We start from the raw sequence: 14,403 nt of genomic DNA, 5'->3' as shown, positions 1-14,403 counted from the left end.
AGATAGATACGTAGATAGATAGATAGATAGATAGATAGATAGATAGATAGATAGATAGATAGATAGATAGATAGATAGATAGATAGATATGTAGATACATAGATAGATAGATAGGTAGATAGATATGTAGATAGATAGATAGATAGATAGATAGATACGTAGATAGATAGATAGATAGATAGATAGATAGATAGATAGATAGATAGATAGATAGATAGATAGATAGATAGATAGATAGATAGATAGATAGATAGATAGATAGATAGATAGTTTTATTAAATGCCATGTCAGCATCTAAGGCTATTTTGACAAAAATTATAAAACATAAATACAAATATCATATAAAAATATAGTGTACACTATCGTTCTAAAGTTTGGGGTTGGTCAGATTTTGTACTTTTTTAAAAAGAAGTCTCGGTAACACTTTACAATAAGGTTTCATTAGTTAACATTAGTTAACTACTTTAGTTAGCTTGAACTAATAATAAACTGCACCTCTACAGCATTTTCTAATCTTAGTTAATGCTAATTTCAACATTTACTCATACATTATTCAAATCATAAGTTGTATTTGTGAACATAAGTTAATGCACTGTGAACTAACATGAACAAACAATGAACGGCAGTATTTTATTAACTAGCATTAAGAAATACTGCAACAAAAATATTGCTCATATTTGTCAATACATTAACTTATGTGAACAAATGAGACCTTATTGTAAAGTGTTATCGAAGTCTCTTATGCTTACCAAGGCTGCAAAAAAACAGTACAGTAAAAACAGTCATTTTGTGAAATAGGATTACAATTTAAAATAACTGTCATTTAAACCTTGCTAAATAAAATTATACATTTCTTTTATAAAAAATCCGTAATTAAAACTTAAAAACTAAATTGAAACTAAAAAAAATCAGTTTTTTATGATGTTTTATGATGCATTTTGGGGGGGGGGGGGGACTCTACATAGACCACAAAAGCATGATACTTTGATTTCAATAAAAGCTAAATAGCACAGCATACTGCATAAATGTATTGTTTTAAGCTTTACTAAACATTTTTAAGCTTTACAAATCAAAATAAGCTTCTACTGTACATGAATTAGTCTACTGTATATATCTTCACTGTAGATACCAAGAAGGACTTAAGAGATCTAAAGAGCTCCAGGAGCTGAACGAGGAGGAAGAGAAAGCAGAAGAGAACCAGGAGTCTGAAGAGGAATTTAGAGGAAATACCCATAAAGACAGGAAGTCTAATAGGTAACCCTGACTTCAAAGTGTTTGGCTGTCACATGATTTTCAATAAATCTCTAGTCATGTTGCCTTTGTGCTTTATTTCAGCAGGTTCGAGGAGGCATTAGAGGTCATTGACCGGATATGCCCCAAATTCTTCCGACGGAATCGGGTGCTTTGGATTGTCCTCACTCTGTTCTTCGCTTCATTCGTATTGGTCAACGTCATAAACTTCTTCAGCAGCCGCTACAGTGACAGCGGAGACACGTCTGCAGAGAAGTCCGCCATTCCAGGCAAGAAGAAGTTTTTTGGACTGAATGTAGGGTCGAAGACTCCTGCCCCAGAATGACATTATTCCCTCATCAAACACAGCTCATATCGTTTCTACGAGTCTTTCACACTGCATTCAGTAAATAGCAGAACTACCTGTTATTGTTTAGGGACCAAGTGTGCTTAGATGAGGAATCAGATTTGCATTGATAAGTTATATTACTTGAGGCTAGAGAGACATTTTAATGCGACTAATGTCACAGTTGATATATGATTATACCACTCAAACCTTATGATTAAACTTCTCAGGTTTTGTGAAATATATATTTGAAATATTAACTACAATATTTAATACAGAATTTGGTACAGTATGTTTTCAATTCTTTGCAATTGTCTATGTTTGTTTATTCGAATTGACATTCCAAGGGTAGATCCTGAAGTGCAATATTTTGCAGCTGGTAGTTGACGGTTGTGTGTGGGCTTGTGCCTTCAGAGCACTGGTTTTAATAGTACAGAATTTTTTCACAACTTTGAAGAGCACTTTTAACTAGCATGAAAGAATTCATATTTGCACATGTGTGCTTGTGTTTACTGTTGTGCCACTCCACCTTGTAATAAAGGTGTTTGAAAATCAGACCTGGTTGTTTATAGAGTGCACGCGGTATTTATTGCTCTAATTTTTCACAATATAGTAGATAGGGGTAGTAAATTGATCCCATTTCTACATAAAAATCAAAAGAAAAACAAAATAATTGATAAAAATACATTTTAAGGTGACGTAGTTACACGTTTCTACATGTAATAACAGTAAATTATGCATATACTACGGGGCTGTTGAATGCTTGAATCTGATTGGTTGATGAATGTTCTCTAAGGTGTGCAATTATTTTCAGGGAAACGCACGGCTAAAGTAGTTCCAGGCAGGTCTTGACCGCATTACATGTCCATATCACTTCGCCAAATGATTTCAGTTTTTCAAAGGTCCTTACAGCCTACAACAGCAAAAGAACCAAAACCCACAGCGACACCAAGCAAATAAATATAGTAAACAATAGGATAAAAATGACTAATAATTTCCATGTTTTTTGCCACAAAATTACTTTTATTATGTATGGAAAAGCACATACTCTCTCCCACTCAAACACACACACACAGTCGCACAGAAACGTGTCGTCATCACTGCTCTGATGATTTTACCTATAAAATAATTTAGCAACTTAAAGGGTTGCTCATTATCATTTAAAGAGACATGCACCGAAACGGGTCGCTGTGAACAGAGCTGTTTTTGAGGAGGCAAAAAAGGTGTTGTTTTACACAACCATTGAGGAGTTTTAACCAAAGTATGTTACAAACTTTACATGAAGACCCTAAATAAATACCAACTTGTGGAAAATGGGCATCCGATGACCCCTTTAAAAGCTACATGACATTTCTCACTACCAGGATAATAACGGCAAGTGGTGCTCACTGCAAGTCAAATGACATCCAGCTCCACCTCTCTTGACGTCTAATAAGTGGAGGGATACAGTTATGGTTAGGGTGTTTTTGGATATTCTAGCTCCACCCATTTGGCTCAAATTACATTCAGAGAGGCGGAGCTGGACTTCACACTCCGCCCATGGCTCTGCAGTGAGCAGCGCCTTAATAACAGCGCTGTTCTTGAAGCAGATAAACTTACAGTCATGCTGCTGTGACAACACTGTTGAGAGACGCACAGCTAATTCACATACGCTTAATCTCTCTCTCTATATATATAACTGCACTGTATTAATCTGCTATCAGTGGCTGAAGCCATTATAGCTCTAAAATGACGTTTTGAAATTAGTAATGGATGCGATTAGATGAGTAAGAAATGAGTCCTACACATAAGAGCGTTTCAAGGACAAAAACCTGACAAATATCTTGACATACAACATCTGAACACTGCACTAATCGTAGTATAAGCGGAAAAATGTGTGCACATAAACTAATGCACACAAACTAGGTGTAACGGCATTACCACCTCGGGTGTGCATTATTTTTCTAATAATTCAACAGCCCATCGTCAATTATTCCTTACATAATTACAAGTAACTAACCCTAACTGTAACTCTATTGTAAGTACATGTAGTTAATTAATATTATTCAGTACTTAATTGAGTAAATACAATGTAACTATGTCACCAAAAAAGTGTAGCCAAAAAATTACATTTGCGGTCAGAATTACTGGTACCCATGATCAAAGATGGCTGTAAAAATAGATCTACATTGTTTATCCTTTTGATCTTTCATTAAAAAAATTCACAAAAATAAAAAATTCATTGAAATAAAATAATTGAAAGTTGGGGGGTAAATCAAATTGTTAAAATAAATACTTTTTAATAAAAAGACATAATTATTGGCACCCTTTTATCAAATACTTTTTGCAACCAAGATATTGTAACAAATCTGAGTCTTCATCTATAATGTCTGATGAGTTTGGAGAGATCAGAGATCATTCCTCCATACAGAATCTCTCTCCAGATCCTTCAGATTCACAAGTTCATATTGGTGCTTCTCCTCTTCAGTTCAGCCCACTCATTTCTACAGGGTTCAGTTTAGGGGACTGGGACGGTCATGGCAGAAGCTTCATTTTGTGCTCAGTTACCCATTTTTGAGTTGATTTTGATGTTTTTTTGGATGGAAGATCCAACCACGGCCCATTGTAAGATTTCTAGCAGAGGCAGTCAGGTTTTGATTTTTGCTAGAATCATAATACCATGTATTTGAACAAGATGTCCAGGACCTCCAGCAAAAAAAAAGGCCCACAACATACACTCACCTAAAGGATTATTAGGAACACCTGTTCAATTTCTCATTAATGCAATTATCTAATCAACCAATCACATGGCAGTTGCTTCAATGCATTTAGGGGTGTGGTCCTGGTCAAGACAATCTCCTGAACTCCAAACTGAATGTCAGAATGGGAAAGAAAGGAGATTTAAGCAATTTTGAGCGTGGCATGATTGTTGGTGCCAGACGGGCCGGTCTGAGTATTTCACAATCTGCTCAGTTACTGGGATTTTCACGCACAACCATTCCTAGGGTTTACAAAGAATGGAGTGAAAAGGGAAAAACATCCAGTATGCGGCAGTTCTGTGGGCGAAAATGCCTTGTTGATGCTAGAGGTCAGAGGAGAATGGGCCGACTGATTCAAGCTGATAGAAGAGCAACTTTGACTGAAATAACCACTCGTTACAACCGAGGTACCGTAAAACTTCAAATAGTAGCCCGGGCTTATATTTTCCCAAATCGTCGAACTGCACCGGCTTGTATTTGAGACAGGCGTCTATATGAGACAGGCCTTTATAATTTAGTGTTGAGATGTTGTTCATTGAGTGTATAGGCTTGTCTCTAATCAATAAAAATCTCCAAATGCTCCACGTGAAACTGCGGTCTTCCGACCTTTTACTATCGTGTAAATTGATTTTGATTAATATGCGCGAGGGAGAGAGAGCAAGACAGCGCTCGTGTTGTTTGAAGACGTGAGAGTGCGCGCGCGCGGCCGGGGCTCTCTCTCTCTCTCTGCTCGTAACGCGCCCTGTCAGGCGCAGCAGTCATTCTATTCTACATCACTCATCGATCAAAAAAGGCTTTGGAGGGACAACAATTTGCTTTGGCGGCCGCCAAAAAGCGGACGATCTGACGGTTTTAGAGGATTAAATACAACCCGAAACTAAAAAACAGACCTCTATTTGAGACCGGCCTTTATTTACCCAAACCTGCAGCCACACCAGGCGTGTAAAAGAGACAGGCGTCTATTTGGGACTCGGCTATTATTTGAAGTTTTACGGTATGCAGCAAAGCATTTGTGAAGCCACAACACGCACAACCTTGAGGCGGATGGGCTACAACAGCAGAAGACCCCACCGGGTACCACTCATCTCCACTACAAATAGGAAAAAGAGGCTTCAATTTGCAAGAGCTCACCAAAATTGGACAGTTGAAGACTGGAAAAATGTTGCCTTGTCTGATGAGTCTCGATTTCTGTTGAGACATTCAGATGGTAGAGTCAGAATTTGGCGTAAACAGAATGAGAACATGGATCCATCATGCCTTGTTACCACTGTGCAGGCTGGTGGTGGTGGTGTAATGGTGTGGGGGATGTTTTCTTGGCACACTTTAGGCCCCTTTGTGCCAATTGGGCATCGTTTAAATGCCACGGCCTACCTGAGCATTGTTTCTGACCATGTCCATCCCTTTATGGCCACCATGTACCCATCCTCTGATGGCTACTTCCAGCAGGATAATGCACAATGTCACAAAGCTCGAATCATTTCAAATTGGTTTATTGAACATGACAATGAGTTCTCTGTACTAAAATGGCCCCCACAGTCACCAGATCTCAACCCAATAGAGCATCTTTGGGATGTGGTGGAACGGGAGCTTCGTGCCCTGGATGTGCATCCCACAAATCTCCATCAACTGCAAGATGCTATCCTATCAATATGGGCCAACATTTCTAAAGAATGCTTTCAGCACCTTGTTGAATCAATGCCACGTAGAATTAAGGCAGTTCTGAAGGCGAAAGGGGGTCAAACACAGTATTAGTATGGTGTTCCTAATAATCCTTTAGGTGAGTGTATAAGATCCAGCAGTATATGTAACTGTAGGCATGGGGTACTTTGTAAACACATCTGGTGGGTTTGCTGCCAAAAAGCTCTTTTTTTGTTTCATCTGACCATAGAATCCGGTCCCTTTTGAAGTTCCAGTCGTGTCTGACAACTGAATATGCGGGAGTTTATTTTTGGAGGAGCGAGGAGGATCTCTTGAAACCCTCCCAAACAACATGTGGTGATGCAGGGGTTGTTTGATAGATATATATATATATATATATATATATATATATATATATATATATATATATATTGTTAGGTTTTCTGACCCCCAAGACTCAACTAATCTCCATCTGTGATCCTTGGAGAGTCTTTGGCCACTCGAACTTAACTCGAGGAGGACCTCACCGTGTTTATAGACAATATAGACACACGTCCTCTTCCTGGCAGATTCGTAACATCTTTAGTTGATTGGAACTTCTTAATTATTGGATGGTGGAAATGGGAATTTTCTTACAGCCACTTTCTGTTTTGTGAAGCTCAACAATATTTTGCTGCACATGAGAACTATATTCTTTGGTTTTACTCATTGTGTAGGATGATTAAGGGAATTTGGCCTTAGAAGTCATAGCTGGACAGTTTCATGTTCCTGTCACCCTGGTGTGCTAAAAAATGTAGATATTAATGCGAATATACTTTAGAGATATTTTAATCATAAAAAAAAAAATGGGTGCCAATAATTGTGGCCAACATGTTTTGAAGAAAAACATTAATTTCATAATGTGATTTCCCCCCTCACTTTCAATTCTTTTACTTCAATGAAAGGTTAGATTTCTGAGAATTTTTGGAATGAAAGATCAAAAGGATAAACAATGCAGATTTATTATTACAGCCATCTTTGATCATGTTTACCAGGGGTGCCAATAATTCTGACCACAACTGTGTGCATAAAGAAAGTCATAATTATGAGATAAGCCATAATTAAAATATAAAGGCCTGGTTTCACAGACAGGGCTTAAAAACTAAACCAGGATTAGGCCTTAGTTCAATTAGGACATTTAAGTAGCTTTTATAATCGTGCCTTAGAAAAAAAAAACATTACTGGTGTGCATCTTGATACAAAACACTGACACATGTCAATAAGTGAAATTAAAATTTTACAGTGCAACAATATTAATGGTCAAATTATTTTCTTTGTCCAAAATATTGAAAATTCTTTTGAAGAATTATTTTCTGTTTATACGGGCAAAATATTCTTGTCAGGTTCTTTCCAGAGAAATTATTTGCTCATATTTTCCAAGTCACTTCCTTGCAGTGAGATGATGATGTTGTAGGATTGTGTGTGTGTGTTGGAGAGATGTTTTGCCGGAAGTGGGATAGAGCTGTGTCTGCGTTATATCACAGGAAGTTAGATGGACATCAGCCCGTTAATAAGCAAGCACAAGGGAACAGGAGGAAATTGTCCATTTGAGAGACCAAAGCCGAACAAACAACTCAAGAGGTCACAGAGATCTAAGCACATCATCTATCTGAACAACAGAGAAGCAGTTCAAAGCCACTACACTCTTCTTCAGATTGATGAATGTCACTCATATTAAGAGTCACTGAAAATACTATAGACTATAAAAGTGTTTTATCACTCAACCTAAAAATATTACTGAACTCTAGTCTCTATTAGGTAAAAATAAAAACAGTTTATACAGATAATGTTTTTTCATAGCTAAATGAACAGTCACAACAAACATATAGTGCTTAATTCTTTCCCACATGACAGTATAATCTCTTTAATCTCATGTTTTCTTCATAGGTTGCTAAATGGAGACTTTTGTTCCTCCTTCAATTATTCTATCAAGAAAAATACCCAGTAATTCCACACACATCTCTAGTGTTTTACAATAAATGTCTCACACTTTGCCATGATACCAATCAAAAGTCAGAGATTTCAAAATGTGCCTATTTCTACCACATACTGTAAAAAAAAGAAAAAACTGACATAAAAAGTAAAGAATTATGAGATACCACTAAGTCATAATTATGATAAAAGTCTAAAAGTTTATGACTTTTTATGTCATGATTTAGACTGTCATAAAAAAAATTACTTACAATTTTAATTTTATAATTTTTATATGTCAGAATAAGGACTTGAAATATTATAATTTTAACATCTTGTGTCATAATTATGTCTTTTTATCTCATAATTAAAAAAAAAGATCTCGTAATTATGGCTTTTTAATCTCAGTTTCGACTGTTTGTCATAATTATGATTTACCAAAGCATGATTTTTTTCTTGTGTGGAGATTGGCTTCATTGGTGATCAGGTTATCTCATAATTTTGACTTTTATGAAAATTATATTTGATCAAATCATTATTTTTTTCCTTATGGTTTTTCATGTCATTGTCACGAGTTATTATCTCATAATTTCAACTTTGTATCTCATAATTACGACTTTTTAATCTCATAGTTTCGACTTATGTTTCGATAATTATGATTCACCAAACCATGATTATTTTTCCTGTGTGGAGATTATGAGAAATGATGAGATAAACTGACCATTAGTGATCAGTTTATCGCATAATTTTGACTTCTGCATAATCATGACTTTTTATGACAATTATGATTTACTAAAGCATGATTCATATTGAAGTCATATTTTCGCCTTTTTATAATTGACATTTACTCTGATCTGTATCTCTTAAATTCAGCTTTTTGTAATAATTATGACTTTTTATCTCATAATTCTGACTTTTTATTTCTTATGTAGTCAAAATTGGCTTCCAGTGATCAGTTGTCTCAGGGAATTAAGGAAAAACATCTGAGACAAAGTTGATTTACACTATTTGTCAGTGTTACAGTGTTGTTATAAATTTTAATGCCGAGTAATATTAATTAACAACATGTGGTTAGGATTAGGAATAGGGGTTGGTTTAGGGTTAGTTGCATGTAATTGTGCACAATTTACTGTTATCACCAGAGTAAGTACACGTAACAAATGTAACAAGGACACTGTAAAATAAAGTATAACCGAAAGTTGATATTGAAATGCCTGGACCATTATGGCTTATGGATTTCCTGCCATAGGTTAAGGATTTCTACCGTTCTTGCTATGACTGAAAGGATGTTAACGTTTGACTGTGTGGTGCAGTGCGTCAGCAGGTCTTCAGTCGTCACTGGGTGTTTTCATGGTGTAAACATTCTCGCCTTGGCCTGAAGCAGACTCCTGAAGAGCCCGGTCCCTCATAGATGCCAGCGCACCTCCTGTTTCCTCTTCCCCACTGCGCCGGCTTGGTCATGACACTTTGTACGGGTCATTTATGCAATAACCGCCCCTCTACGCACAGGCCGCTCCCCTGGGGAGTTTAGCCTCCCTATAACCTCTCCGCTTGGCACTCAGGACACATCAGAGATCACACTTTGCTCAGAGACTCACAGTGAGCAGACTTCACCACCATGGCAAGAGTCTGGATGATGATGATGATGTTGAAGACGACACTTTTCAATAGTTTATTCATGTCCAGTCTAACTTTTGACATCCAGTTGGTAAAAGGTAAGGGCATTTATTTGTCTTAATCCTCTTTGGATGTTTACTACTTTTAATTAGAGGTCTATATTGATATGGAATGACTTATAAATAATACAAATTTGACTATTTTGACTCACCTTGCAATACAAAATGGTTGTTAATTAACTGCATTCTATTTCTTTTTTCTTCCTCTAATGGACAGTGAACCCTAAACAAGCCATCTTCGGTGTAACTGAGATTTCCTTTGGGAAGGAATATGCCTTAAATGCATCGGCAGCCAGAGATCTTTGCGAGCATCTTGGTTTGACTATTGCAAGCAAGGCACAGGTGACAGAGGCACAGAAACATGGTCTGGAGACATGCAGGTAAAAACAATGTACAACGCTCAACGGGCCATTATAATAAACACATTAAATTGTCAATTTAATTAACATTTTTTCTTTTTAAATCTCAGGTTCGGGTGGATAGACGAGCAAATAGTTGTTGTTCCCCGAGTTCAGGTTAAAGCGAACTGTGGCAGTGGCAAGACTGGGATTGTCGTGTGGCGTGCAAATCCCAGTAAAGAATTTGATGTGTTTTGCTTCAATTCAACAGGTAAAATATTTGGCTTGACTTTGAATAATTGTTAGATACTGTGGTTACGGATCCATGATTGGCAATCGCGTATACACATATATTTTTTTCTTAAAGGCACACTTTGTAACCTTTTTTTGTTCAAAATAAACAACATTTAAATAACAATCGATACAACATTAGTCAATACATGTGGCTAATTCGTACGAATTGCCGTGAAATCTGGTTGGTTTTTTGGAGATGGCGAGAACTGACGGATTTGAAGCGTTGTAAAAGCGATGCGGAGATGGCGTTTTTATTACTGAATGGGTTAGAAAGGTATTATATTGAACAATAAATTGCCAAATGCAGCTATCTAACAAAGTTAATTGTAAAGCATTATGTATTGTGAAGGTAAATTTAATTATGGTTGTTGTAGCGCTGTGCTGAAATATATTTTCAAGGAAGTACCGTGTCTATTAATGGGTAGATACAGTAACAGCTTCAGTTTGTCAGCTTGAGATCATTTCCATCTAAACTGGTTATATCTCTTAAGCTTAGTAGTGGATGTTTTATGAGCAGCAGGAGAACCATATTCATCCGCACAGTCAAGCACAACCAAAACAATGTTCTGCTGCAAAATGCATGGAGTTTTGTTTAACCACTAGAGGGCCTTAAGTTACATAGTGTACCTTTAATGAATTTGTCATATTCTAAATTGGCATCGTGTGATAGTAATTTGCATAAAATACGGCCTAATCATCTCCATACAAGGGCTGGTCCTTGGCATTCACATCAAGATGGTCAAGTAAAGTGCAGTGTGCCATTTTCAAATTAAACCGATTAAAACTAAAAACTAAATTAACTAAATAGTTTTATATGGGTGTTTCTGACCTTGCATGAGCCCTGCCCGTTTTCTTTTTTATTATTATTGCTCAGAAATAATTCTTACTTTTGTGAAGTCACTAGTAGTTATATTTTTAAAACATGTGCTTTTTCAAATTTCTGGTTTCTAAGGCAACTGAGTATTTGATTATTTTCTTTGTTGCATGCATGTGTTTTTTTTTTTTTTTTGGTGGTTGAAATTTTATTTGAAATTTAATGCAAAATAAATGACAAATCATTAAGGTTCATACACAGATTTTATGCACAAAGATGTGCATGTGGTTAGTGAATGAGTCCCATTGATTGTAAATTAATAATAAAAAAGCCAATACATTTTATGTACTCCTTTTCAAGTTAGTCATTTCACAGAAATATGAAAATGCTAATTCATACTTTTGTAGTATTGTCATTTAATCATTCCATTGCTAACTACTAAATTAAGTTTCTAAGGCCACTGACTATTTAGTACATGTGTTTTCAATTCGTGCTAAGTTTTAGAGCAAATTTAGAATAAATTTTTATGTAAACGTGATGATGAATCATTAATGTTCATACACAGATTTTACATAGAAACATGTGCACACGTGTGGTGAGTGAATATGAGACCTATTGATTGGAAATTAATACCTGGGTCCAAATTTCTGATGCACATTTTTTTGTATGTACTCCTTTCCAAGTTTGTGTGTCATTTGGCATCAAATCAACACAAATTGTTAGTGTGCCAAGTAAATGGGAAATTCTGGATGTGACATCATCACAGATTGGTTTCCTATGAGGGCCAGGGATGTGGTAAAACGGAAGCCAGTGAGTGGGATGAATTGGCAAATGCTTGATCGAGGTGAATGTAACCACTGAGCCATGTCTGTTATGTAACAATCCTTTTGGTTCTGTTTGGTTGCAGATTTCGAGGCACAAAACCAGGCTGCCGCAACCAGAACAACGAGAAAGCCAATCACAACACATTCGTCAGTTTTTCCCACTGCTCAATCGGGAGTTCACCTGAGGAAACCCCCATCGTCTCCACTCAGTTCCGTTTCTTCCTCGGTTCCTTCTTCACTCTCTCACGGTTCCTCCGTTAACCACATGGATGATGAAGGGAAACATCTGCCCATGAGCGGCACCGCAATAGATGGTAAACTGCTGTTTTCAATACGATAGAAGTTATTGTTCAGTTAATGTCGGCATGAAATCAAAATTGACATTATTTATTTCCCTAGCACATTACTAGTCTTGTGGCAAACAATTTACCCATACAAATGAATCCACAAAAATAAATAAATAATGAAATAGCGGGCTGAACTGAACACCTGCTTTTCAAGATCCAATCAATTCCCAAAGGAAAAAACAAGCCACGCCCTCTATTTTCACTCAGAAAATACAGTCGGTCGCAACTTCTGGTTCACACAGACTTTCAAGTCGGCATGAAATGGAAGTTGCAAAAGTCTATTGTTTCAATAGTCAATTACGTTAATCACTTTAAAATTATTTTTAGCAAATGTAGCCTATTGTCGGACCATGCTAACCCGATCTGTGTACATGATCTACGGATCTGTAGATATTAATCTTCTATGTTTATTGAGTACTACTTTGTCTTGTAATTATATGTGTAACTTATGTTTTTGTACCTCGATGCTTTTTTGGCCAGGTCGCCATTGTAAATGAGAAAGTGTTCTCAATGTGCTCACCTGGTTAAATAAAGGTTTTATTATTATTATTATTAGTCCTTATTGTGATGTATGGAGTGAAATGAAGGGCGGGACTTGATTTTGTCCATCAGGAGATGATTGGATCGTTGAGGAGGGGAAATAATTTTGATGAAAGATCATGAGATTATATCTATATAATTATGTGCATGGATAAATCCTAAATAATAAACACATAACATTCCATTAAAAAAAAAAGAAGAATAGTCCATTTTGATTTCATGGTGACATTAAACCCCAAAGCTGTCTTGTATTTACTGTTATCTCTTTTCTGATTTGCAGCTGTTCCAGCTGCCTTACTGATCACAGTCACATTTGCAGTCATGCTTTCTGTATTTCTAGCACTTTACTATTTCAAAACGTAAGTTCTTCAATTATTAACTTTATCCAAATGTTTTCAAATGTTACGTTATGTTCTGAACTTCAGAGCAAATCCCTAGAATTCCAGAGCTGATTTTTAATTATATACTTTTTTCACTCATTGAACAGTTTAAATCCTGAGAATAAACATGTTTTAATCATATCCACTCACATGAAATGTTCAGTCATATCAGTAGCCAACCCAAACAGCAACATAGTGTCGGCCCAGATCCGGGCCACATCTGGTACACGTGGATTCCATGAGTACCAGATGTGGGCCGGATCTGGGCCAAAACTATGTTGCTTTCTGGGTAATAAAAGCTGTGAATTGCACATTTCTACAATGAAATTGGTAACCAAAACGATCCCATAGATGTGATGCTTCATCTACCCAGTCTAAGATGGCTGCCGTATGAGTTCTGAATTGTTTCTGCACTACAGGAACAGACCCTGCAGGACGCGGGGTGACGGCGAGCAGCAGGAGGAGTACATTGAGACGGAGGTTTGGGAGCACTGTAGTAAGAAAGACCTGCAGACACCACAGGAGGAGCATGTGGAGGAGAACGAGGAAGAAAACAACAGCAGCGCTTCTACAGACCAACACTGACATTTCTGCCTGTGTATTTATCAGGACATCATGTGATGTCTGTCTGAGACTGAAGTGTCTGTGTGTGTCATGATGTTGTTTTGTAATGAAGTACAAAATGGACTCTGGACATTTAATTCAAATGGATTGTTCTAAAAGTTATTCAAAGTGTTACTTTGCTTGAGATATGTATATACACTACAACAGTTTGAAATAATTATGATTTTTTAATGTCTTTGAAAGAAGTCTATTATTCTCATCAAGGCTTTATTTGATAAAAAATACAGTAAAAACATCAATGTTGTGGAATATTATTACAGTTTGAAATAACTGTTTTCTATTGTAATGTATTTTAAAATGTAATTTATTCCTGTGATGGAAGGATGAGAATGTGTGTGTGTGTGTGTATATATATATATTCTTTTAATGGAAAAAAAAAAAACATTACAAAAAAAAAGGAAAACAAATGAAAGCCACACACAAAATACAGGAGAAATTATTTACTAAATAATTTGTTGCCATTTATAAAATTTAAACATAAAAAGGAAAAAAAATATATATATATGCATATTGATCTTACTAAGTTATTTCAAGGAATAACCCAGACAGCAACATAGTGTCGACCCAGACTCGGCCCATGCGTGTACCAGATGTGGCCCGGATCTGGGCCGACACTATGTTGCAGTCTGGGAAATATGCTGGCCTCAGAAAACACACTACAGGC

At 36.5% G+C, this 14,403-nt stretch overlaps 2 protein-coding genes across 8 annotated transcripts in view; both read left to right on the top strand.

Annotated features, from left to right (window-relative positions):
* Window positions 1-1,583, top strand: part of mrvi1 (murine retrovirus integration site 1 homolog) — a 50,446-nt gene extending 48,863 nt beyond the window's left edge. For 6 of the 7 annotated variants that reach the window (XM_056265733.1, XM_056265732.1, XM_056265730.1 and 3 more), the window contains exons 22-23: window positions 1,126-1,254; window positions 1,336-1,583. In XM_056265733.1, the coding sequence (XP_056121708.1) occupies window positions 1,126-1,254; window positions 1,336-1,576 (370 nt within the window). In that variant the 3' untranslated portion in view covers window positions 1,577-1,583. The remainder of the gene's footprint in view (window positions 1-1,125; window positions 1,255-1,335) is intronic. The other variant, XM_056265731.1, reaches the window with a different exon arrangement.
* Window positions 1,584-9,330: 7,747 nt separating this feature from the next.
* Window positions 9,331-13,978, top strand: lyve1a (lymphatic vessel endothelial hyaluronic receptor 1a). Its single transcript, XM_056265761.1, has 6 exons — window positions 9,331-9,617; window positions 9,796-9,958; window positions 10,048-10,187; window positions 11,932-12,162; window positions 13,016-13,094; window positions 13,535-13,978. Exons 1-6 carry the CDS (start codon window positions 9,521-9,523, stop codon window positions 13,698-13,700), a joined length of 876 nt encoding a protein of 291 aa, XP_056121736.1. The 5' UTR covers window positions 9,331-9,520; the 3' UTR covers window positions 13,701-13,978.
* The last annotated feature ends 425 nt before the right edge of the window (window positions 13,979-14,403 follow it).

Source organism: Rhinichthys klamathensis, unplaced genomic scaffold, assembly GCF_029890125.1.
Source record: "Rhinichthys klamathensis goyatoka isolate OS25496 unplaced genomic scaffold, OSU_Roscu_1.1 h1tg000240l_1, whole genome shotgun sequence".
NCBI lineage: Eukaryota > Metazoa > Chordata > Actinopteri > Cypriniformes > Leuciscidae > Rhinichthys > Rhinichthys klamathensis.
This window is presented reverse-complemented; position numbering and strand designations above follow the sequence as displayed.

Coding starts and splice junctions, on each gene's coding strand:
- lyve1a (XM_056265761.1), top strand. CDS start 9,521: ATGGCAAGAGTCTGGATGATGATGATGATGTTGAAGACGACACTTTTC. Junction 9,959..10,047: donor CATGGTCTGGAGACATGCAG/GTAAAAACAATG, acceptor TTTAAATCTCAG/GTTCGGGTGGATAGACGAGC. Junction 12,163..13,015: donor GAGCGGCACCGCAATAGATG/GTAAACTGCTGT, acceptor TCTGATTTGCAG/CTGTTCCAGCTGCCTTACTG.